At 48.5% G+C, this 26,812-nt stretch overlaps 1 protein-coding gene across 1 annotated transcript; it reads right to left on the reverse strand.

The window, feature by feature from the left end:
- Nucleotides 1-2,954: 2,954 nt before the first annotated feature.
- On the reverse strand, nt 2,955-25,488 carry LOC144737680 (uncharacterized). The gene is made up of 4 exons (XM_078620508.1): nt 25,407-25,488; nt 13,230-13,643; nt 8,823-8,891; nt 2,955-4,899 (listed from the first exon to the last, which is right to left on the reverse strand). Exons 1-4 carry the CDS (start codon nt 25,465-25,467, stop codon nt 4,769-4,771), a joined length of 675 nt encoding a protein of 224 aa, XP_078476634.1. The 5' UTR covers nt 25,468-25,488; the 3' UTR covers nt 2,955-4,768.
- Between the last annotated feature and the right edge of the window lie 1,324 nt (nt 25,489-26,812).

The raw sequence follows: 26,812 nt of genomic DNA on the forward strand, positions 1-26,812 counted from the left end.
CTCGTTCCCGGGGCCTCCCAGCTCCCACCGGTCCAGCGTCCAATGTCGCGTTCTCCCTCCGGGCCTCCCCCTGCCCCAGGGTTTCTGGCGTCTCCCTGGCTTTGTTCCCCATCCTCCACTCGGGGACACCAGCCTCTCTGCTTCCGGACGCCATACCTTCTTCTCCTCGGCCTCCCTCACCCACTCCATCAGCTCCCACCCTCCCATCCATTTCCTACATCCTCTCCTTCTGCCGTGCCTCCGCCGCGTTCCTCTCCATCCGTCTCCGTGCCTCCTCCACGCATCCCCCTGCTGTCGGCGGGTTGGTCTGGTTGCCCCAGTCCCCTCCGGCAGCGTAGGTGGTGTTGGTGGCCCTCTGCTTTCGCCGCGTCTTCTTCTTGTCTCCTGCAGTCACCGTCTGGCCGACTTTGTCGTCCCAGGCTCCCTCAGCAGTGCAGGTGGCATTCATTTCTCTTGACGCACTCCCTGCTTCCTTTTCATCTGCTGCGAGCATAAGCTGGGCGGCTCGGTCATCCCTGTCTCCTTCCGCAACTCGGGTGGCCCTCATGGTCCTTGACTCTCGCCATTTCCCTTCTTTGTCTGTTGCGATTTCCGTCTCCATACTCCAGCAGTCCCCGCTTCTTGGCAGCGTGGTCATCCCTGGTCACACGGTCAGGGCCCTCGCAGGCCTCGGGGCTGGTGGCTAGGTCTCACTTGAGATCCGGACGGGCTGGAAGGATCACCTCGGTGCTCCTGGTGTCTCCCCTGGCAAGCCAGGGCAGTTTTCCCCCTCCTCATCGGGCAATTCGCCAGAATGGTGAGGCTCTGCTTTTGCTCCCGGTCTTAAATAAAGCAGTAGCAGGGTGACGTCATCATTTAACTCATCAGGTGCAACGATTTGAGGCGGAGGGGGGGGAGGTTATTGTAATTATATACTAGACTAGCGATAAGTACCCGGCGTTGCCCGGGCGAAAAAGACAGACACACACATGGACTTAGACACAGACATTGACCCACACACATAGAAACACATCGACTTAAACGCACACACATATATGGTTAAACCCAGGATGGATCATTAGCAGGCCAGCCTAAATGTTTCTAACCGGCGAAGAGGAATTACCATATGGTACAGATACAATGGGAGGCTGATCGATGCCCGGGTGCGGTCAAGGGATGCCTCCCTATTGCTCAACCATGTTATGTATGCCGATGCTCTGGTGATTGCTGCTCACTGCTGCTGAACCTGGAGCTTGCCACTAAGAGGTGGGGCCTTACCATCAGCCCCACCAAAACTAAGCACCTGCCTGGGTATTTTGTACCATCGAACAATCCACCCCCACAACTCACAATTGGTGATGCGGCAGTTGTGGAGAGATTGCCGAGATTCCCATACCTGGCCAGTGTGCTGATGACTGGCTCCGGTTTAACAGCAGAGGTCTCACTCCAAATCAGTCGACCGCCATTATCTTTTCATCGGCTGCGTTACGCTGTGTGGAAGCTACCTGGTCTCTCGCTCCGGATGAAGCACCAGGTCTTCTCGGCCACGGTAATTCCCTCCGTTCTCTACGCTTGCGAAACGTGCACCCCCCTAATGGAGCATCTTCGCCGGTTAGAAACATTTAGGCTGGCCTGCTAATGATCTATCCTGGGTTTAACCATATATGTGTGTGCGTCTAAGTCGATGTGTTTCTATGTGTGTGGGTCAATGTCTGTGTCTAAGTCCATGTGTGTGTCTGCCTTTTTCGCCCGGGCAACGCCGGGTAATTACCGCTAGTGTTAAATAATGTGGAGCCAGAGGACATCCCTGTCACACCCCGAGGTGTAGAGGGAATGGCTCTGACTGATGGCCACGTAGTTTGACGCGGGGCCGCTCACCATCATGAAGGTCCTTAAGGATCGTGAGCAAAGTTTGAGGGACTCCGAAAGCATGAAGAACAACCCAGAGGCCAGGCCTACTGATGGTATCATAGGCCTTAAGCAGGTCAAAAAACACATACATTCACTCACACGCACACATGGACCTACAGAAATGCAAAGAAATGGACTTACACTGACTGACATGGAGCCATGCACACAAAGCGACTAACACAGACGCCCATGGACTGACACACACAGACATATCGACTCACACACACAAACACATGGACTTACACACACACACATATGGACTCACACACGCATATACATGCACTTTAGATACACACACATGGAGTCAGACACACATATATTGATGTACACACATACAGCGACTCACACACACATCGACTCACACACACATTGACGTAAACACACATGTACTTACACACACATATCGACTAAGACACACACACATGGACTTAGACACACATACATAGACTGACACACACATTGCCCTACACACACACATAGACATATGGACTGTGACACACAGACATCTACTTTAGATACACACACATGGATTAACACACACACATCCACTGACACACATAGACACACAAACGCACATTGACTTACACACTCAGATGGAGCCATGCACACACATCGACTCACACACACGCATTCCCTTAGACACACAACAAAGATCCCCCATATAGCCTTAACAGACTGTAGGGGCAAGTGCTGTTAGCGAGCACCTATGAAGGCCGGAACGGTACACGAGGGGGTGGGTGGCCAGCACCACGCCCGACTGCCTTTGTCTCCCTAGTGGCGATGTTTACACACTGCACCAGGTACTCATTTGAGGCTGAGTTGGACTTAACCACACATGTGGACTAACACACACACAGCGACTGATACGCACACAAATGGACTGACACACACAAACACTTGTACGTACACACACACACACGGGGCGTTGTCCGTTTGAAAAAGACAGACACACACATGGACTTACACACAGACATGGACCTACACACATAGAAACCCATCGACTTACAAGCACACAAACACATATGGACTGACACACACAGACATCGACTTTAGGGACACACATGTAGATTCTGCACACGAAGATTTTAATTGTAATATTAGGCAACTTATTAGTTTCATAATAGTAAACAATGAAGCAGAGTTGTATTTGCAGACAAACATTATCATTGTAATATTTGTAAATTTGTTTGTTTAATAATAGTTCTTAGCGAAAGATTGAATAAAATTGTACTTTACATTGGCGTGGTGACGCCTCGTCCCGTGGAGAGCCCGCAGCCTCGCCTAGATTGGCAAGCCGGAGGAGGTGAGACATTGCCAGGCTGTGGGCTGGGCCGCTACCCCCCCCCCCCCACCATCCCCCCGCCCGAGGCAGAATAATACTATGTAAACGCTTTAATAATATTAATATGTAAGGACTTTATAGCAGTAAAAGCACGCATTGGGGTGGGGGGGGGGGAAGAGGACATGACACTGTGAAGAGAAATCGGCAGCATGATGTGTACAGTATATTTATTCCATGTTAAACGCGTGAAATAAAATGTCCCCCGTGAGCTGGACCGAACGCGCATCACTTGGCAGGGTCCGCCCCCTCCGCACGCAATTGGCGTCAGTTGGTATGGTCGATGTCGGGCAATAAGTAAATAATTAATAATAGAAACGGCACAAATGTGTTAATTAAACTACTTAAAAGTTTACGGATGGGAAAACGGAATAGCCTATTCCCACCGCGGGGCTAAGGGCGTGCCGCCTGGCAAATCTTTTTGTACGTGAAGGCCACCGTTCGAGAGCCAAATCCCCCGCAAGCGCGAGCGCGCGGAGACTTTTATATATAAAAAGAAGATTACAATAACACACATTACAACTGATTACTAATCTACAACTCACATCGTAACAATTGCCTGATTACTAATCTAGTATATAATTACAATAACCCCCCCCCCCCCTCCGCCTCAAATCGTTGCACCTGATGAGTTAAATGATGACGTCACCCTGCTGCTGCTCTATTTAAGACTGAGAGCAAGAGCAGAGCCTCACTATTCTGGCGAATTGCCCGATGATGCTGGATGCAATTAACAGCAAAACGTCATACTCAATTTTTTTTGTAAATGTTGTGGTTTCATGCTTCAACACACTGGTGGGCTAAAGCAGTGAACTATTTGTCATTTGTCAACATGACACTTTTTTGCTGATTGGCCGTGTCGGGTGGTGGAGGTTTACGACACATTTATAAATAACGCGATCTAACCCAAAAACGTTGATTATGAGTTAAATAATTGGTTGTAATCACTGGCCAAAATTTACAATTCCAGCACCGTGGTGTTTCACTGGTGCAGCTGGCGAAATGTCACAGTAACTCGAATTGCAAATGTTTGTAGTGGGTTATTGTCCATAATATTAAAGGGTTTTTATATGCATACATTACCGCCCCCCCCCTGGTCTTGGCACCTGATTGGCTCACAAGTGACGACGTCACCTTTATCCTCTCTATTTCAGACCGAAACAGCAGGAGGATTTCCCCACAACTCTGCGGATGTCGCCTGATGATGCTGCTTGTTGTTTTAATTACCGGCAAAAATGTCACGGTTACTCGAATTGTAAATGTTGTAGTGGGTTTACTCTTCAACACACAACCGGTTAGTGCTGAACTAGTAACGAATTGTAGATGCTGTGGGTTTATTCTCCAACACACAACCGGTTAGTGCTGAACTAGGAACTAATTGGCACGTTTTGTTTACGTGACACAAATACCTCACAAAATTGCCGTGTCGGGTGGTGGCGGCGGGTTTAATGACATTTATATTTACGACCTCTAACCCGAACTAACCTCTATTAGGGATAATATTGGTTGTGAAAGCCCTCCTCCTACTACTACTAAGTTTTAAACTGGGACCTTTTTGTTACCTGCGGCGTAGCGCTCTCTAAACACGACATGCGCTGAGACGGCCAGAGACACCACCAAGATTGCGATGGAGCAGATAGACACCGCGATGGCACTCCTCTTGCAGAAGTCTGTTGACACAGTAGAGAGAAGTAGTTATAATCATAATTATTATATTAATTTCTAAAGCAAATGCTCGTTCTCAGGGGACGCTTACGCATGGAAAGGCGGAAATAAGAGTTTGTCATCGACCGAGGACAGAAGATGCAAGAGAGATGCGTGAAAATAATTAAACAGACAGAGCCCATTTAATACGGTTGCGTTTTTTTGTCCAGATTTGAAGATGTTTAAGTGCTCTCGGAAAATCCTGTGACCCATACCTGTCAACCCATACCGTTTACTCCGTATTCTTGTACAGGAAAATTATTGTACAGTTTTCATGTCCATATGGCCTACATCCATTTCAATACGAGCAAAACATATTTTTTTGTCAATTTGATTGTGTTTCTCCCTTGTGATGGGACTTTGTAGGATGCATGTTGAGATTTATAAGGGCACAGGGTGACCAATAAGGTCTGAATTGGTCTGGAATAAGGGGTTGACAGGTATGTATGACCTCGACGGGGGTGAGAGAGGTCCCAGAGATTAGGTGCCACAATTGTAAAATGCACCGTTGTCATCACCCCCATTCCCCCTGCGGAGTGTGAAGCCCGGAGACCGTGGGGGGTGGCGAGCACCGTGGGGGATGGCGAGCAATGCAAAACAATCTGAGGATATTAAGGATCTTGATGGAGAATTTGGCAGAAGGAAGTCGCGAATGTAGGGGGAACCAAGTCCATTTATGTGTCTGCCAGTCTGTGTGTGTCAAGTGTGTGTGTATGTCAGTGTGTCTCTGTGTGGGGAGCGGAAGTGTAGCGGTTAGCACGCAGAGCTATGAAGCTGGCCACCCCAGTTCGATTCACGCTCACGGCTACTTACAGCAGTGACGATTATCTGAACCGGTCGTGGGCTTCCCCTAGGTCGACTCAGCCTCAAATGAGTACCTGGTTGCAGTGTATAAACATCGCCACTGGGAAGACAAAGGCGGTCGGGCGTGGTGTTGGCCCCCTACCCCTTGTGTGCCGTGCTGTCCTTCATTGGTGCTTGATAACAGCACTTGCCCCAACAGTTTGTTAAGCATATACGGGGGATCTTTGTCTGCAAAATGGAGGAGGCTTCTGAAGGATACTGCTACTGGGCATTTGGAGGCTGTTGCTCTCCAGCAAAAATGGAGGGCAGAGGAACGAAGCTCACAACAATGAGTGGAGTGCCGGGTGACCAAAATGCAGCAAGTTGGCACAGTAGAGGGTACAGCTGGTGCATCTGTAGTGGTGATACGTGCTGGCAGGGGGGATCGTGAGCCAGCGCGTGGTGATTGGTTACATCACGGTCCGCAAGCGGGTGCTCACATCGCGGTCCGCATAGGCTCTGCCCCCTCGGGAGCGGAGGGCTATGTAAGGCGATGCGAGCGGACACTCGGGGAGTTGGTAACCGGTGAAGATAGAAGACGGAGGAAGAGATAGGCCCTGGACTCCTAGCCCCGCTGCCCTTGTAAGGGCCGGGGCTCTGTGAGGCTCAGAGGCGAGGCCTTGGGATGCACGGCCCGACGCCCTTGTAAGGGCTCGGGCAGTGTAACTCAGTGGTCGAGACCCGTGGCCTGACAAGGCGGGTCTGATAGCTCCCCGTGGGGAGAGCGTAGCCGGAGAGCCTGAGTCGAGGCAGAGTTAGGCACGCGTACCCTACGGGAGAGACTGAGTGTGGCCCGAGCCTGATGCGCATAGGGGTCTGATAGCTCCCCGTGGGGAGAGCGTAGCCGGAGAGCCTGAGTGCAAGGCAGAGTTAGGTACGCGTACCCCACGGGGGAGACGAAGTGCGGGGCCGAGTCAGGCACGCGTAACATAGGTGTTATCTCGGTTGGGACTGTTACTTGTGCAACCGTTGTGAATAAAGAGTGCTGCCCCATCAACTCGTCTCCCGTCATTATTGAAGATATTACACATCTACTGATCATCTCAGTCAACCAACCCATGGCACCTGGGTCTGTCTCGAAACCTCCTATCAGCGAGCCTTCGACACTTTACGTGGTCTCAAAGTGCACCTGGCCTGGCACAGACGCCGTGGTGACGTGACCGTCACTTAGTGGCGAATGGCCGGCATTGGTACAGCGAGGGAAAAAAGTATTTTATCCCCTGCTGATTTTGTACGTTTGCCCACTGACAAAAAAATTATCAGTCTATAATTTTAATGGTAGGTTTATTTGAACAGTGAGAGACAGAATAACAACAACAAAATCCAGAAAAACGCATGTCAAAAATGTTATAAATTGATTTGCATTTTAATGAGGGAAATAAGTATTTGACCCCCTCTCAATCAGAAAGATTTCTGGCTCCCAGGTGTCTATTATACAGGTAACGAGCTGAGATTAGGAGCACACTCTTAAAGGGAGTGCTCCTAATCTCAGCTTGTTACCTGTATAAAAGACACCTGTTCACAGAAGCAATCAATCAGATTCCAAACTCTCCACCATGGCCAAGACCAAAGAGCTCTCCAAGGATGTCAGGGACAAGATTATAGACCTACACAAGGCTGGAATGGGCTACAAGACCATTGCCAAGCAGCTTGGTGAGAAGGTGACAACAGTTGATGCGATTATTCGCAAATGGAAGAAACACAAAAGAACTGTCAATCTCCCACGGCCTGGAGCTCCATGCAAAATCTCACCTCGTGGAGCAATGATCATGAGAACGGTGAGGAATCAGCCCAGAACTACACGGGATGATCATGTCAATGATCTCAAGGTAGCTAGGACCATAGTCACCAAGAAAACAGTTGGTAACACACTACGCCGTGAAGGACTGAAATCCTGCAGCGCCCGCAAGGTCCCCCTGCTAAAGAAAGCACATATACATACCCGTCTGAAGTTTGCCAATGAACATCTGAATGATTCAGAAGACAACTGGGTGAAAGTGTTGTGGTCAGATGAGACCAAAATGGAGCTCTTTGGCATCAACTCAACTCGCCGTGTTTGGAGGAGGAGGAGGAATGCTGCCTATGACCCCAAGAACACCATCCCCACCGTCAAACATGGAGGTGGAAACATGCTTTGGGGGTGTTTTTCTGCTAAGGGGACAGGACAGCTTCACCGCATCAAAGGGACGATGGACGGGGCCATGTACCGTCAAATCTTGGGTGAGAACCTCCTTCCCTCAGCCAGGGCATTGAAAATGGGTCGTGGATGGGTATTCCAGCATGACAATGACCCAAAACACACGGCCAAGGCAACAAAGGAGTGGCTCAAGAAGAAGCAAATTAAGGTCCTGGAGTGGCCTAGCCAGTCTCCAGACCTTAATCCCATAGAAAATCTGTGGAGGGAGCTGAAGGTTCGAGTTGCCAAACGTCAGCCTCGAAACCTTAATGACTTGAGAAGATCTGCAAAGAGGAGTGAGACAAAATCCCTCCTGAGATGTGTGCAAACCTGGTGGCCAATTACAAGAAACGTCTGACCTCTGTGATTGCCAAAAAGGGTTTTTCCACCAAGTACTAAGTCATGTTTTGCAGAGGGGTCAAATACGTATTTCCCTCATTAAAATGCAAATCAATTTATAACATTTTTGACATGCGTTTTTCTGGATTTTGTTGTTGTTATTCTGTCTCTCACTGTTCAAATAAACCTACCATTAAAATTATAGACTGATCATTTCTTTGTCAGTGGGCAAACGTACACAATCAAATACTTTTTTCTCTCACTGTATACTCTTTGGTTCTTTCGGTAAATCACGTCGGTATAAAATAAAATAATTAAATCACGTTTCCATTTGCCCACTTCAATTGTTTCTTGCTGTGGTTGTCCCACCTGATGTGTTGCGCCCAAAACGTCGTTATTTAATTTATTTTATTTTATACCTACGTGACTTTACCGAAAGAACCAAAGAGTATGGATCCCTGCAGCCACGAAAACTTCAAACCTATTGTTATTTTTCATCGGCTGCACTTGCACGATTTCGTATTCTGTCACCTGCTCTGCTGTCGGAATCGGTCGGCATCGTTTCTCCATCTTGGCGATCTGCAACGTCCTGCTCTTCATCTGAACAAGATAAATGAACGATGGAGAGAGATAAACACGAAAATTAAGCGACCGGCCACAGCCATTAATTTAACAAGCCGAGTTGAATAAAGGTGGTCATTTTTCCATCTAATCACATGCACGCTATCAGATTCTGGTTAACATAAAAATACTAATAAAGAGCAGCCTGCTATCAAATAAGTGGAAATACTTGCATATATTGTTATGGTTACATTTCCCACCACCTACCCCTCTGATCTCCACACCACATAGGCTCACCACAGTGATGACATCACCTTTACTCCCTAATTTAATACCGGAAACAGGAAGATTTCTGATATTTAGATACATTTTGCTACTGTAAATGCCCACGTGATGACAAGCCACTTTGTTGCACTATCATTTGTGGTGACCAGGTCGTTGCTGCAAAAAATAAGTTAATACCTCAGCAGGCTTTGCCTAATATGATGGAGGATGGATTCGTTTTATTTGTATATATTTGGGTGATTTGTTTACCTTTCTTGTACACGGACTCCTCTACTTACGAACATTCGACTTACAAACTTTCAGAGATGCGAACAAACCTGGACCGTACGTCCAGTTGCCTGTTCGGACCGAGAGTCGTAAGTTCAACTGCCGCGTAATAGATGGCCGTGGTGGCATCTACTTCTGCAGAATGTGAAGAACCAGTGGCATCTACATCTACAGGAGAGTATACAACTTAAAAGCCATTCCCCGTGTTTAGTATACATGCCATATAACATGTTTGGAATCGACAGGAATAGTTGGATTTACGAATAAATCGACTTACAAACAGACATCTGGAACCTAACTCTTTTGTAAGTAGCTGAGTCCCTATACTTTGCACTACTATGATGGTCATCTGTGGAAATGAGCTGTATAGCTCATTGTATTCCTCCTGCAGTATAAATATAATATTCTGATTCTTCATAATTCTATAAAATTGCCTGATGATGGTAGTTGTTGTAATCACCAGCAAAACGTCACAGTACTCAAATTGTAAATGTTGTAGTGGGTTTACTCTCCAACACATACCGGTTAGTGCTGAACGAGTAAAGAAATTGGCACGTTTTGTTTATGTGACAAACCCCCCATTAATTGAGCTGTGTTGAGTTCGTGGCGAGTTTAACGACACATTTATATTTACGCAATCTAACCCCAAAAAAGCTCAAACCCTTTATTATTGGTCACGAAAGTCCTACTACTACGTATTCAAACTCAATCCGCACCTTCGCTCTTTTTCTCTTGTTACCCACCACCCTTCAGTAATAAGTTAATACCTCAGTGGGCTTTGCCTAGTAGGATGGGGATGGTTTAGTATTGTATTTGTATGTGTCTGGGTGATTTGTTTACCTGGCTTGTACTTCGCACTACTATCGTGTTTTTAAAACTGTTTATTGTTGTAACGTTCTTACCCCATGCCCCTACTGGACATCTGTGAAAACGAGCTTTATAGCTCATCAGATTACTTCTGCAATGTGACTACTGATTCTGATTCTGTTTTTGAACTTCCCCCTCTACATTAAGCAATCACTTTCACTCACTAAGTGTCCACTCCCATTAATCTCCCACCTCATAACCACCAACACCATTACTGTTCCCTCTTCATATTCTCATGATACGGCTCTCATTAACCCCATTCATTCGATCCATTCATCAGTTTCTGTCGGAATAATAATTAGCCTCATTATATGGCTATCATTCATTAACCCCATCCATTCAATCCATTCAGCATCATTTGCTGTCAGAATAATTATTATCATTATATGAACCTTATGGCTGTACCCCGGGGTACCATAGTACCCCGGCTCTCGCATAATGTCCGTAATGAAGTCATTTTTAGTCTGTTGATGGTCGGCGATGCGGCACTTGACTCATATTGACGAGCTGTACACAATGCACTATGGTGCATACGAGCGTTCAGGGTTTCAGCGCAATCGTCCTCGCTGAGTTTCGACATCGCGGAGTAGCACTGATTTCGGATTGATTGGTACCCCAGTCGCGGAGTTAAGTACACCCCTGGAAAAAATAGTGTCTCAAAAATAAAATATTCAATTGCCTCGGCCGTTTTGTATTATTTGGTACCCCGGGGTACCGCCATAAGGATCATATGGCTATCACTCGCTAACCCCATCCATTTAATCCATTCATCATCATCATTCTTTACTGTCATCCATTTCGCTTGCACGATTTCACGCAGCATCACAGATTTGCCACCCATTGCTTCCACCCATCTAATTCACTCACCTCATCTACACCACCATTACATTCACACGCACGCATCGCAGTTGTAACGTTGTTGATTCTTTGTGTAGGGGACTGTATAGATAATTAATTACATGTGTAGTGAGTCCAACTGAGTCGCAGACCTTGTCTTGGGAGCAAAATTAATTATTACGTCAACTCAACACAACATAATGTAACCTACACTCGGATGTTGAATGCCCATCTAACCACGCTATGGCAGAACTAGACACGGTCCTGCTATCCCGGTCCGGACCACGAGCTGGGTCCCGGACCGCGTGGCTAGAGGCTTCTTCAACCCGACGTGGATCTTCACTCACCAACAGTCAAAAACCCCGAGCCCCACACGGGGCCCCTGTTATATCAGCCTGCGCCGGGGCTGTCTCCACCTCTCGCCCCGCCCACCTCGATCTCTCCAGCTTTTCCCCAAAGCTCCCGAGAGCTCCTCTATACCACGTGACCCTCCAGCGGCCCCGTCCATCAGTGGCCCCCCACCAATATCACATCCGTTCACGTGTCAGCAGGTCACCCAGAGTATCATGCCCCAACGTAACCCTGGCTGGCAGACATTTTCTCTTGCTCCCTCACCGGGAGCCCGCACCGCATACTGTACATGGTGCCCTCGCGCAAACCAGCGCTCACCCAAGCCCCGCTAGAGCTGGTACTGCGCCCAGTAACTGGGCTACATATAATGGCAACATACTATCCGCCGTGGCCTCGCAGGCCCGGCACCATATAGTGACAAGTGGCCGTAGGGGACTGTATAGAGGGCAGTGAAATGCATACGTTGAGATAATTAAAGACTGATGGCACAGTCGAGTTCGGAGGGCACTACTCAATTAAGGGTGGGGCCGAAAGAGTACATCGGAGCGAGTCGGGGCGCTTGCCTGGGACCAGAACTACAAGGTGGAAGACATCGGGGCTGTATCTACATAATTACTACGGAAAATAAAGAGTTTAACACGTAGGCTTTCGCGACCAATATCATCCATAATACAGGTGGATGGCATTGCAATCTAACCCAAAAACTCAAACCTGTATTATGGAAAATAAAGACTTCCCCTTTTTCTAAATGGACGTTTCAAAGGAGCTTCATCACATTTACAAAGCACCTTGGTTAAGGCGCCACTATATAAATGTCGCTAAAATGAGCATTGTAGGTGAAGATGCGATAATCGCCGATGAACTTGCATGGTAGCATTCAGGAACACGCACTGTCATTGGGAAAATGCATTTGTCCTTCAACGCATTTTTGAAATGGCGTTTTTTGTCCCTCCCATAACGTCATAGTTTTCCCCATCTACTTTTATGGGAGATCCAATGTACGTTGAATGCCTACGAACTCTGGTCACCCTCACAGCGTACCGTGTATGTATGCGTGCTGAACTTTTTCCGCACCACTGTATGAAGCTGGCCATACTAATCGGAGGTCTGGGGTGATGGACAACCAACAAAACAAAGGAGTTCTAAAGAAATTAGTTATAAATGTAGTATAGTGGTGTAGTAGTGTATAGTATATAGTAGTGCAGTGTAGTATTATAGTAGTGTTTAGTAGTTTGTATGTGTGAACTTCTTTCGCACCACCATATGTAGTCAACAGCGCTAATTGGAGGTGTGGGAGGGAGGACAACAAACTCAACACAACAACAACGAGCAGTTCTAAAGAAATTAGTTTGTCAATCTAGATGATGATTTAAAAGTGCATAGCTCCCAGAGGCTTCCTAATATCGGAAGGAAGAGCATTCCAGATGGCCGCAGAAGCGCATCTTAAAGCGACGCGCGATGCGGTAACCACCTTTGTTCGATGGTTAGCCAAAAGTGTAGTCTATCTTGTAGTTTATAGTTGTGTGTAGTAGTGCAGAGTGTAGTGTATAGTATTTTAGAGTGTCGTGTAGTGCAGTGTATAGTAGAGTGTAGTGTAAACTAGTGTAGTATAGTATATAACATCTGACAGCACTGCGTGACGCGATGACCGTCACCTTTGTATGACGGCCAGCCACTAAAAAACTTGCAAACAACCCGGCGACTGCGCGTCAGCATCTCTGACTGGGTTGGGGGCATCGAAGATGGAAAAAAATGTGAACGCTCGCTCACCTCGGACGAGCAGGCGGGTTCCGTGGGGGTCGGAATAAATGTACTCTCCACTGTAGTTTACACCTACGGACCACTCCGTGATGTCACAAAAGTAGGTGTTCGCATCTCCGCCACTCAGGTTGCCGATGCTGATGTGCGCCTCCCCCCTAGATGCGCGTCCCACCAGCCAGAGCCGCCCCTTGAACCGTCGCCTCGTGAAGTTCCTGGCGCCGTCGAACACGACCACCCTGCCCTGCGCCCCGTCCGGTCTCTTCCACTGCACGCGCGCTCTGTTCTCGTTGGAGCGAAGGCCGAAGGTGCAGGGCAGCAGGACGAAGCCACCCACCGTGCCATAGACTAGCTCCTTGGTACACACACTCGCACTTCGGCCGAATTTGGAGCACCGAAGGCTCCCGTTTTCCTGGAAGGCAGCAGCTGTGGATGTATGGACGGGAGGGCAGGGGAGTTGGTGGGGTAGAAGGATTGCGTAGAAATGAGTTAGGCGCGTGTGGCAACTTCCATCTCCGCGTATGTATGTACGTATGTACATTGACCTTCTTTTGCACCATCGTACGTAGCCAACCGTGATAATCGGTTGTACAGATATCCTCTCAGTGGCATTCCCTGGCTGACCCTCAGTGATTAATCAAGACCAATGGTCATAATTCCTTCAAGCGATATGTCCAACCCAAACCAACTTTTCTAATCAGTGTTTACGGCATTCCCTCACTATTCACGAACTTGGCTATCCGCGAACCGCATTTGGTACTCTACACAAGTACCGCATCGAGAGAGCGAGACAAAAAGAAAGTGATGAGAGAGGATCGAACCCACGACCTCCTGCATACCAGGCGAGGGAGTGAACACCTTTGCTGCCCACCTCGGTGCCTTTCCCTCTCTTAATCGACAATCATCATCTCTTCCACTCTCTATTTCATACCGACCAATGCCTTCTGTCTCTTTGAGTGATATATTGTAAGACCTCCTCTCCAGACTGCCTGCAATCGCCCCTTCTGAATTCACCAGAATCAGAATCTTGTATTTATACTGCAGCAGGAGGAAGAATCCGATGAGCTATACGCTGCCAAGCTTAGCAGTGTTCATTAGGACGCTGTCTTTTTATTATTTTATTATTTCCATTCAACGTATATTAATGCATGCACATTATGCATGCACATTGTTCTTGTACCTCCTGTCGTTTGTGTGCACTAAAATAGCAGCACCTGTTATTGTCTGCATACAGATGTGGTGGTCATGATTGACACACACGTCCCACAACCAGGGGGAGGGGTAAAAACCGGTCTGGACCAGTCGGGCCAACGGCGGTTGGAACCCCTCTGAGGGGAGGGGGCTGGCAAAAGCTACGATCCCCCAAAACCCCGCCCCTCAGGGAAAAAGAGTATATAAGGTGGGTCCCTGAGAGCGCAAGTCAGCCGAAGCCAGAAGCCGCCTGAAGAAGAAGACCTTGGACCCCAAGCCGCCGACGTCCTTCTAAGGGCCGGGGCTCAGTGCGGTGCCAGTGGTCGTGGGGTTAGGACCCTGAGGTTCCCTCGGCCTGATGCCCTTGTGATGGCCAGGTCCGGATGGGCCAGTGGTCAGGGACCCACCGGGCCAGCGGTGGGTCAGCCTCCCCTAGGTTTAGCTAGCCGGAGGGCTGGAGTAGGGAGAGTTATAGGTACGATAGCCTGGAGGCTGTACCTCCCCAGGTTGTGGGTGGAAGGGGCCATTACCCCTTTGTGTTAGGGATTAGTGTAACTGTTTGGTAAAATAAAGCGTGTTGCCTCTACGAAGACTCCGTCTCCCTCCAAGAACATTACACAGGTAATCCACATTGATATATGGCGACCTGTATAGGCATGCAATTAAACAATGTATTATTTGATGATTTACTTCCAAGCAGCACTAAGTCTGTAGCTATCCAAATGGTTACAATAATTTTTATTTCTCTTTATTTAGATAGATTCCCAAATTAGCCTTGGCCAGTAGTAACTAGTATTGCACAGAACTTTAATATTATCAAAATCAATTGAGTGTTCTTGTTGGCACGCGTCTTCTGCCACTGCCGACAGTTGTATTTGGGAATATTAAATATTTATTTGGTGTTCTTTTAGTCTCGTGCTGATCCTTCGTCCTGTCTGCCCAACATAGCATTTTCCACAAGTGCAATTAATCCGGTACACACCTTCTGTCAATAGCTTTGGTAATTCCTATTTTGTACCAGATATTAGTTTCTTTATTTTATGTACCATGCCAAATCCGAGTCCGATGTTTTGTTTTTACAAACATCTGGCTAGTTTATCTGCTACTCCTGCAATGTACGGCATTTTTTATAGTTTTCATTACTTTTTCAATTTCAATTCTCATGTTATTTGATTTGGTTTTGGCATTCAGTTCCATGCTGATTTGTGCATCAATGTAACCATTCAATTGCAGCACTACTTTAACATGTTTAATTTCACTTCTCAGACTATCACCATATAATACTTTCTTAGCCCTGTGATTGGGCGCCCTGATGAGAGAGGATTTCTGTGGGGTCAGTGTGCATTTTCTTTCGGTAAACGCTGTGTTATTTTACTATTTCGGCCGCACCCGAGCAGAATATCCAGAAATGTAAGGGTTCTGATAACTTTCAAGGTGAACTGGATGGATGGATTTTGCGAGTTGAGATGATTTAGAGATTCGTTAAGTGTATCTTTACCATGTGACCAGACCACTAATGTGTCATGCACATATATAAACCAAACAGAGGGTTTAATTGTGCTTGAAGCTATAGCTTTTTATTCTAAATCTTCTTTTAACAAATTCGCAATCACAGGAGACAAAGGAGAGCCCACTGCGGCTCCTTCCTTTTGTTTATATAAATCACTTTTCCACAAGAATTAGGTGTTCTTTAGACAGTGTTCAGCTAGTCGCGGAATGTCTTTGGCTAAATCTTGACTTAAAGCTTCGTGACATGCAGGAATTCATATAGATAGAAAAATAATAAAAATGATTAAAAAAACCACGACGTTTTGATCGCAACACAAGCAATTGTCCTCAGGTGAACAAATACAGCAGGTGAACTGTGGAGGAAGAAATATAGTGAGAAAGCTACTGCAGCCACAAGTTATATATGCTTGGAGTGGGTGGGGCTAGAGGTGGAATTTGCAAGTAAATGCAAGATCGCCGAGCCAGGAATACCTCAGCTAATTATGTCTGTATTAACCCACAAAATGCAAACAAAAAAAATAACAAGAAGGCTCATCTGATCGAGTCGCTCACTTCTCTGACAACAAAGGTAATACCGATTGCCTTATTTTGGTTCTACGATGCAACAACTGGTGCCAGAAGTGACTGCAAACTTTCGTCGCCATGTCGAAGTCGGCTACGAAGCACAAGAACCCACCTGTTGCGAGATCGGATGATGAAGACAGCTCCGAAGAGGCCACCACAACGTCCCCGGAGTCTGGGGCCCCGGAGATGCGCCCCGTGGAGCCCGGTTAACCCACGCAGTAGAAGGGGGCAGCCGCGGCCGGCCACTCACCACCGCAGGAAAGCAGGAGAGTTCTTACCAGCCAGTTCGGGCAACTGCTGCAGTCGGCCACGCATTTCATCTCCATGATGTCGGAGGTGGGAGCCCAGCTGCGCGCGCCCATCACTTTTTTGGAGCAGGATCGGGCGCTTCCCGCCATTTCTCCTCCCGCCACATTCTAATTTGGCGCCGTTTTTCCAATGGACGCGACACAGCAATCGGCCGCCATCTTGCCCCTGGGTGCACTGCAGCAACCGAGCGCCATTTTGCACGCGACACAGCAACCGGGCGCCATTGCCTTTGCTGTAGCAATATCGCCGAATGCGTCCTTCGGGAGCGCCCACGCCGGTCTTCAGCTCTGGTTCTTCCAAATTTCGTTGCCTGCCGCCTGTTCATCCATTCATCGCAGCTGGCGGTGACTGGATGTCCTTTCAAGACCGCTTTGATGTGGCTTGCGTCTCAGTCGGGTGGCCTATGGACGAGGCCCTCAAGGCACTCTCGACGGCTTTAGATGATAATTCCCTAGCCGCATTTTATTTGATTCCGCCTGCGGACAGGGCGATGCTCCCCATGGCGTATGCCCAAATAGCTGATATTTTTGAGCCGCCCTCCAGCGCACATCAAAAGTTCTTGCTGCGGAGGCGAGGGGAGGCCGAGACGCCTCTCATCTTCCGCAGCTCCTTGTTGGCGCTGGCTCAGGCGGTCTACCATAATAAGGATGGTTCAGCGCTCGACTCCTTGGCTTTGGAGCATCTGCTCTCCCTCGCACAGGAGCTTGGGGTCGTTTTGTCTATGGCGGAGAAGGCGGACATCTCTTCCCTTAAAGTGGTGCAGGGGATCCAAGCACACCTTGGCCTGTGCCAGTGGCCTGGTGTGGCGGCGTGCACAGGGGACCCGGGTTCAGAGAAGGCTGCCACGCCGCAGGACGGGGATCATCTTGAGGGCGAGGTCTTCACTCTCACAGGGGTCGGTATCCACCATCTGCTTTCGCTGTGGCCAGCCTGGCCACATCGCATTGGGCTGCCGAAACACTCCTGGGGCCTTCAGCAGGACTCCGTCTCCCTCTGCCTCCACATCGGCATCGTCATCTGGGCCTTAGGCAAGTCGCGGTGCATCAGCCACTCGGCCGTTCCCCCCACCACACACATCTAGCTGGGACAGGGTTCATGATCACCGGGGCACCTTTAAAAGTTCTGCAATGCTCGATCTTCACTCGCCGTCGGTCTCCGGATGGCCTAAGCAGGTCCATCAGTGGGCTGCGCTCACGCAGCGGGTTCCTCCGCAGTTGCTGGTTACGTCCAAGGGGTGGAAGTTCGGATTTTGGTGGACACGGGTGCGTCGGCCACCATTATATCAGAATGCATTTTCAGGTTGTTGCCACACAGCGTTGGTCAATTGATGCCTGTACAGGGGGCTTGCGTTGCCACGAATGGAGGTAGTCTAGGTATATTGGGTCACATTGTTGCCGCTATTAGAATTGGTGATATTGAATTGGAAGGTTCCATCTTGGTCTCAAAGGCGTTGGCAGTGCCATGCCTTTTGGGCACAATTTCTTGGACAAAATGCCCATTAAAATATTGATCGACCAGGGGTTGTGTGGAGATGCCATCGGGCCGTCACTTGAACTTTTTGCTTCCCTTACCGTGTTGACTCCTCTTGTGGCCAGCGTACAAGCTTTGGCTAGGGATTTCATGAAAATTCAAACTGGGTTCCAAATTTTTATACCCCTGAGGTTGCACAAACCCCTGAAATTGCATACACCAGAGGCAGGCGTCCTCTTAACGCCCTCTACTTTTCGCGGACATCCTGTTTGGTGGGTGCCCTGACAGTTGTGTCGAAAGACCAGGAGCCCTTTTTGCAAATTTTAAAGCAGGTCCTTCACATGTAATAGTTCCGGCTGGCACTGTTTTGGCGCATGAGACCCCAGCTCTCCCACCGGACGACGCCATGCCAGGGTTGTGGCTGGCGTAATACAGGAGGGGAAGCCCGACGACTCCTGGATTGATGCGCTCTGTGGGGAAAATGCCCTCTTGTCCCTCGAGAAGCAGCAGCAGCTCCGCACGCTTATTTCACAATTTACCGATGTTTTCAGTCACAGCAAATTCGATATTGGATGTACGTTCTTACTAGAACATCACATAGACACGGGAAATGTGCCCCCGTTTGGCTGAACTCCCATCGCTTTAGCTCTAGAGAGAACGAGCATGTCCGCTTGGCCATTGATGAGATGTTGGTGGCAGACATCATCTCTCTTTCGAAAAGCCCTTGGGGCGCCCCTATCATGTTAGCCAAGAAATGGCATGGGAGTCTCCGTTTCTGCATCGAATTTCGGAAATTAAACAAGATTTCGGTGGCAGATCCCTATTCCCTTCCTCGTATGGACGATTTGCTTGATGCCTTCTCGGGTGCGCGGTTCTTTTCGACCCTAGATTTGCTTTCGGGCTTTTGGAAATTGCCATTGGATGAGGTCTCCAAAGCCAAGACTGCATTCTGTAAACCCCAGGGGCTGTTCCAATTCAATTGGCTTCCTATGGGCCTTCATTCAACCCCGGCCACCTTCCATCGCCTCATGGAGATGGTCTTGGCAGGTCTCCAGTGGGAATCTTGCTTAATTTATTTGGACGATGTCATCATTTTCAGCCGCACATTATACGAACACTTGCAGCATCTTGAATCAGTCTTTGTCAAAGTGCATGCTGCTGGCTTGAAATTTAAACCCCAAAAGTGCCATTTACTGCAGCCATTGGTGAAGTATCTGGGTCATATTGTGAGTGCGTCAGGTGTTGCCACGGACCCGGAGAAGACGGCTTGTGTCCGTGTGTGGCCGACTCCCACATCTGTCGCGGAGGTTCATAGCTTAATTGGCTTCGCCTCATATTACCGTCGCTTTGTGTGGGATTTTGCGACTGTCGCGAAACCACTACACGTGCTGACCGCAAAAGGACAAAAGTTTCATTGGGGCAAGGAGGAGGAAGCAGCGTTCATCACGCTTCAAGCATCCCTGGCGGATGCGCCCCCCCCCCCCCTGGGATATTCTAACTTCTCCCTGCCTTTTGTGCTCGACACTGATGCCAACGACACAGGCATAGGGGCTGTACTTGCCCAGGTGATAAATGGCGTTGAAAGGGTCGTGGCGTGTTGTCTCCCACAGAGCAATGTTACTGTGTGACTCCTAGAGAGCTGCTTGCCATCGTCTTTTTCGTGTAATAATATAGGCCCTACTTGTATGGCAGGCGGTTCACCGTACGCACAGATCATGCGGCCCTGCAAAATTCCTTGCGCATCAAGCAGCCCTGGCTTGAGGTGCTGCAGGAATACTCATTTGATGAAGGGGACACAGCATGGAAATGCAGATTGCTTGTCTCGGCTGCCTCAGGAGGGCAGGTGTGCATGCACGATGGGCTCGGGCCAATGCAGGGCCCCAATTGACACTGGGCCACAGTTGGTGGCGACAGCCGACACAGCCGCCCTTCCGGGTGTGTCGCTTCCCGTGGATTTCGGCCTAGGCCTCCCTCGGGAGGAATTGTCTCACTTGCAGATGGAGGACACCTCTCTGCTAAAGCTGCGACGCCGTGTTAAGTCTGACGTCCGCTTTTCCTCTCCGTCGGCCTACTTACAGTATGCACTGGGACATGGAGCTGGAGAGGTATTGTGTGGTGGTGCCCACTGTCCTACAAGGGAACTGACTCGGGCAGTTCACGAGAAGTTGATGCACCTTGTGTTCCACAAGACCTTGTTAACCCTTAAGTGCGATTATTACTGGCCGGGCATGGAAAGCGACGTGGCGCTACTCGTGAGTGGCTGCCACGATTGTGCACTGCAGAAGGCCCCGGTTGTGCGTGATCGGCCCCCGCTACAGTCCATCCAGGTTTCCCGTGTGAATGAACTTGTGGCCCTCGACATTTTGGGCCCATTTCCAACCTCCCAACGGGGCCACAAGTATATTTTGGTCAGGGTCGAATACCTCACACGTTGGCCCATGGCGTGGCCCTTGCAAGATCAATCAGCCTCGTCTATCACCGATGCCTTTTTTCATGGGTATGTTTTAGATAAGGGTGCCCCTGAGGGTCGGAACTTTTCTTCCCGGTTGCTCAAGGAGGTCTGTGACCTCCTCGGCACCAATAAAATCCGGACCTCGCCCTACTACCCTCAAACCGACGGTATGATGGAGTGGTTGAATCACACCCTCACATCCATGCTGTGCCACCACGTGAGCGCGTCTCAGTCGGACTGGGACCTGTTTATTCCGGGTGTCCTTGCCGCATATAGGTTGGCCCCTCACTCCTCCAATGGGGTTTTCGCCCTTTTACCTAATGTACGAGAGGGAACCGGAGCTCCGTCATTTGCACGTGGAAATGGGCCTCGGGCTGTCTAAAAAGGGATCCGCTGTGCCTGCTTCGATGAAGATCACGCTCGAAAGGCTGCATGATGCACGACAAGCAGCCATGGACAATTAGGCCAGCTGACATGCGGCTAACAAATGCTAACAAAAGCATCTGGGTTCTGGGGTTCCATGGGTGAAAGGGGAGAAGCGTGACTACATTGTCCACAGGTGGCAATTGGGACGTCCCCTAAATTACATTGCCCTTGGCAGAGCCCCGTTGAGGTCGTGGAGGTCCGCCTGCCACAGTGTGTGTGCATCCGCTTTGGCCGTCAGCACTGGATTGTTCACCCGTCTAGGTTTTAAAAGATACGTGTCACCTTGTCCTGTTGAATCATCCCCACTTCCGGAGCGGCCGGTGCTTGATGAGTCCGATGTGCTAGGCTGCCCGGGCCGGGATGCTATGCAGTGTAAGCCCTCTGTCTGTCCACCCACAGAACCCCTCCGAGTAGCTCCCGAGGCGCCGTCTGTTGGCCCATCGGTGACGAGGCCGACGTCAACGGGTGCTCTGTCTACTCCAACACCGGACGCTGCCTGGGGGAGCAGACCGGCAGCACAAACACACTCCAGGGGTGTTCTTTTTTGCTGACCACCCCCCCTTGGGCACGTTGTCGGCGGACACCAGCCGTCGCTGACATGCAGTCGGCGCCTCACACTGCAGGATGAAGGCCTTCCTACACTTGCCGTCCTGCCTTACCATTCTTCTTGTTTCCCCGCAAACGGCTCTGCCTTCACACCTCCATTCACATCCTCATTGTTCATGTTGTTACATTGTTGTTTCAATTGTTCTGAGTGTTGGTTGCTAGCTTTACACAGCCGGGATATCTGATTTTTTTTCACGGGGGGGGGGGGGGGGGTGATGTAGAGGAGTAGTGTGATAACGTCATGTCATGAGCACTGTAACGAGACACCTTCGAGTGAAGGGGAGGAGAGCCGCCCAAGGGGTACTTAAGGGGGAGCCCGTGACAAAGGCGTGGTCGTTGTGGGAGCCGGGAAGTGGATCGGCTGAAGGAGGTCTCTCCCGCTCGTGACCGGATGGTGTTGGCTGAACCCCCGTCCGGGGTTGACGAGTGGGAGAGCCGAAGAGATAGCCGAGAGTAGGGCTCGAAGAAGTCTGGAAGAATCGGCTGAGAGTCAGGCGGTGTTGGATAAACCCCCGCCCTGGCCCGAGTGAGAGAGCCAAGGGATAGGCGAGGTTAAGACGAGTAGAGCTTGGGGGTCCACGGGAAGGACCGAGTATAGAGAGCACCTACCCCTGGTGTGAGCCTGAGTGTTTAAAGCATGTTAATACATGGCGAAAGCCCTTACAAGAAGTTCCGTCTCTGCGTGCTTCTATGACACAACACCTTGAATAACTTCCTTTCCTTAAACATAACAACAAATGTATGTTTTCTATGTGTTGAATGCATTCATTTTTGCTTTCTAGACTGGTGTGAAAAGAGCCATTAGGCAGGACGTTTTAGAATATATACAGGGTGAGCTTTCATGTCCTATAACTCACATCGTGAAAGACATAATATTACAAAAAATGTAAATGGTATATGTATGGCCCACTCACCCCCCTCCCCCCTCCGTATAGCCTCAACAGACTATTGGAGCAAGTCCTGTTAGTGAGCAGCAGTGCCTGTGAAGGCCAATACTGTGGCACACGAGGGGGCGGGTGGCCAACACCACACCCGACCGCCTTTGTCTTCCCAGTGGCGATGTTTACTGTGCACAGCACCAGGTACTCATTTGAGGTTGAGTCGACCTCGGCGGAGGCCCTTCAGATAATTCATCGCTATCACTGTGTGTGTCGGTGGCCATGAGCGGGAATCGAACTCGGGTCTCTGCCGGGTTCATCGCACATCGTGCTAACCACTATACTGTCGCTCCCCATCATATGTATATACAACCTGTATATACACCCTGTATATATATATACTCTATGTATACCCTGTAAATATATATATACCCTCCTCTTCTTGGTTTGTTCGGTAAAGTCACGTAGAAGGGAAGTAATAAAATAATAAAAATAAAACATAATAAAACACTTCTGAGAATTTTCTTCCCTTCTACGTGACTTTACCGAAAAAACCAAGAAGGTGAATTCCTGCAGTCACGAAAGCTTTAAATCGATATATATACCCTGTATTCAAGGCATTAAAAAAGTATATATACCCTGTACATATATACCCTATATATACTCTGTATATATTGCATTTTTTAAAAGGATATATACCCTGTATATATACAGGGTGCTTCAATTTTTTTTAACACTTCTGAGAATTTGCAACAATACGAAGATTCCAGAAATATGTTGACAATGATGGCGAACAAGTGGAGACTGACTTTTTGAAGTTATTAACATACATTTGTTATCATGTTACAGTGTATTATCCGTTCTTTTTCCATTAAAAACGATAGTCCCATATAAGTGTTACAAATGTTTTGCAGCATCCTGTATATACCCTGTAAATATATTCCGATTATATATATGCATATATACCATATCTACATCAGCCATACGACAGAAAAAGAAGAGCCTCCTATAAACCCATAGAAATCTAGAGAACCATGGAGACTCAAAGAGACTCGGGTACCCATAGCGACTCGCAGAGACTGGGAGACCCATATAGACTCACATAGACTCGTAGGCATCCACAGAGACTGACAGAGATGCGTGGATACTCATACTCAGCGACCCATAGAGATCCATAGACTCATAGAGACTCATAGAAGCGCATATACCCATAGAGTGATAGAGCCATCGCAGCGATAATGATGATGATACACCACTCCGCTTGCTCCTGACGTTGGTTATCTGTGGCTTGACCACCTCCATGTGAAATTGTAGTTGCCTCTGCATCTACATCAGCCGTACGGAAGAGGAAGCATAAGACTCAGAGATACCCATAGACACCCAGAGACCTATAGAGACGCACAGAGACCCAAAAAGATCCAGAGACCCATAGACGCGCACACAGACTCGGAGACCCATAGAGACTCACTGAGACCCGCAACCACCCACAGAGACTCACAGAGAGCCGTGGAAACTCAGACTTAGAGACCCATAAAGATTCAAAGACTCATAGAGACCCACATAAACGCATAGACCCATAGACTGAGATATCACAGGGATGAAGATGATGATACATTACTCCGCTGTTCCTTGTGCAGTTATCTCTGGCTTGACCACCTGAATATGACATTGCATCTGCAATCTACAGCAGCTGTCGTAAAATAATAAGAGGATTGATTACACTTCTACTGTAAAAACAGCTAATTATTTGGTAGGCGCCTTAGTGAAGGCTCTATATGAATTACAATATAAGGTTACGTTTTCTAATCTCATCATCCTTATCATTAATCACTTTATTACTTCCATCATCTCCTTTTTCACGTATCGTCGCATACATGTCAACCCCTTCTCAATGACTACCTTATTGCAGACCAATTCAGACCTTATTCGTCACCTCGTGCCTGTATAGATCTCAACGTTCATCATATAAAGTCCCATCACAAGGGAGAAGCACAAACAAAGACAAAACACATTTTTTTCTCAATTTTCCTGTACAAGAATACGGGTAAAACGTACTAGTTGACAGGTATGTTATCATATGCATCACGCACTACAATCCGCATTCATTGTTATAGGCGCCGTGCTGAAGACGCTGTATGAATTTCAAATAAGATTTTTAAAAGAACGTTTAGCAATCTCATCATTAACCACTTTATTGTTACTTTCATCATCGTTAAATAAGTTACGTGACGCACCATCATTGTCATCATTCACTCCCATGCTGCTCATCAACTCACGGCCCTTCTGCTGCTCATTCTTGGCCAAGGCACCGTATGGATTTCAAACGAGAAAGGACACGTTTAGGAATCGCATTCAACGTACAGGCGTCATGCACGTACCCCTAAGGACGTGTACACGTGAGCGTGTATGTGGGGAGTGGGGTAGTGTAGCGGTTAGCGCTACGAACACGGCAGAGACCCGAGTTCGATTCCTGCTCACATCCAGACACCGGTGATTAGCGATTATTCCTGCTCCTCCTCCCCTAGGTCGACTCAGCCTCGAATTAGTACCTGGCGCCGTGTGTACGTCTGTTGAACTTCATTCACATCGCACGTGGCTAACGGTGCAAAATGTTGCCACGAAGGGAGACAAAGGGCGACCGGGCGAGCGTGGTTACTTGCCATAAACCCACCCCCCTCTGTGTGTGTGTGTGTGTGCTGCTACTAGCTACGAACAGCACTTGCCACGGTAGTCTGTCACAGGCTACACGGGGGGATCTTTATCTGCACGTCACAAGCCACTCACCGTCCGCACCGCTCACCCACAGGGCCAGCACCACAAGCGCAGATGCGGCGAGTCCCGTCATCTTCCGCCTCCGATGCCCCCGCGAGCACGCGCTTCCACGGTATATATATACCGAGTCGACGACAGACGCATGCAGTTAATGTTTTAGGCACACACGTGGGGTGATCGGGTGTGGCTTTGCCCATATAAGGAACACTGGAACGCGAGTCGACGTATCTTTAACGAGACAAAGTTCGGAACACTGCGTGATCCACGCTCTAACACATAGATGCAAGTATTTAAAATATCGCAGCTTGATCCCTGTTCCAACACACATACATAGATATTCAAAACATCACAGCTTGATTCATGCTCAAACACATACACACAAGTATTCAAAATATCAAAGCTTTATCCATGCTTGTACAACATAGACACCGGAGACAGACAGCACTAGCGGTTATTGTAGCAACATTGAATATATCACTGGTCTACATTTTTGAGACGTCGTCTGCTTCAGAGATGAAATGTGCTGTTTATTGTGGATTTTGATGTGCTGAATTCAAATATAACAATTAAAACGACTGATTGGCTAGGGCTTCCAAGATATTTAAGTTTTTACATTTTACGTCTTTATAAGTTTTACTTATAAATTGAAAACCTGGGCCTTTTCATGTGTTTAAGGTTGCTTTACATGATAACATGTCACCTGTCCTGTTCATATAAAACTTAAAAAATCAGCAAAAGGGTTATATAAATAACATTTATTATGAAACAAAAGGCAAATAACTAGTATGTATATGTAGTGTAGTAGAACGATACGACTGTGTTGGCTCGGTATGGGGGCTGTAGATGGGTGTCACGGAGGTCGTGTCAGGCCGTGACACTCTGCGTGAACCCAACAGGATACGTGAACGGATAAAGGGGGGCCAGGGGCCCCAGGGGGGTCACGTGGTTGAGGGCTCGGGCCTTTCCGAATGATCGGGAAGGGGGGCGTGGCCTGGGGCGGAGCCGGCCATGCCGAAGTGGTTATGAGCGGGGTGTAGACAGAGCGCTGGGCTGTTCTGTGCTGTTCTGCTGGGTCAACTCTAGGATGAAGCCACCATCTACGATCCTCGGTCTCCGGTCCAGAAATGTAGTATCCCCGTGTGTTAGCTAAGTTAGGAATGGTGGTTACCACCCTATGTCGTTATCCTGTTAATGTTAAGAGTTACCCGTTGTGTTTAGCTAATAAATAGTGTTGCCTCCAAAGTCGAGTGTGCGCCTGAATTTAAACCCACTACGTATATATAAGTACATAGTTTAGTCCTTTTTCAGTGTCTACTCGGCGCTTCTTGGCTTGTCTCTTGTATCATTAAATGGAGCATCTGTTGTCACTGTCCAGCAATAGTCTGCAAGCATTGATGGGCTACATTTTCCCATTGTCG

This window comes from Lampetra planeri, chromosome 72 (assembly GCF_965212315.1).
Source record: "Lampetra planeri chromosome 72, kcLamPlan1.2.h2, whole genome shotgun sequence".
Classification (NCBI taxonomy): Eukaryota; Metazoa; Chordata; class Hyperoartia; order Petromyzontiformes; family Petromyzontidae; genus Lampetra; species Lampetra planeri.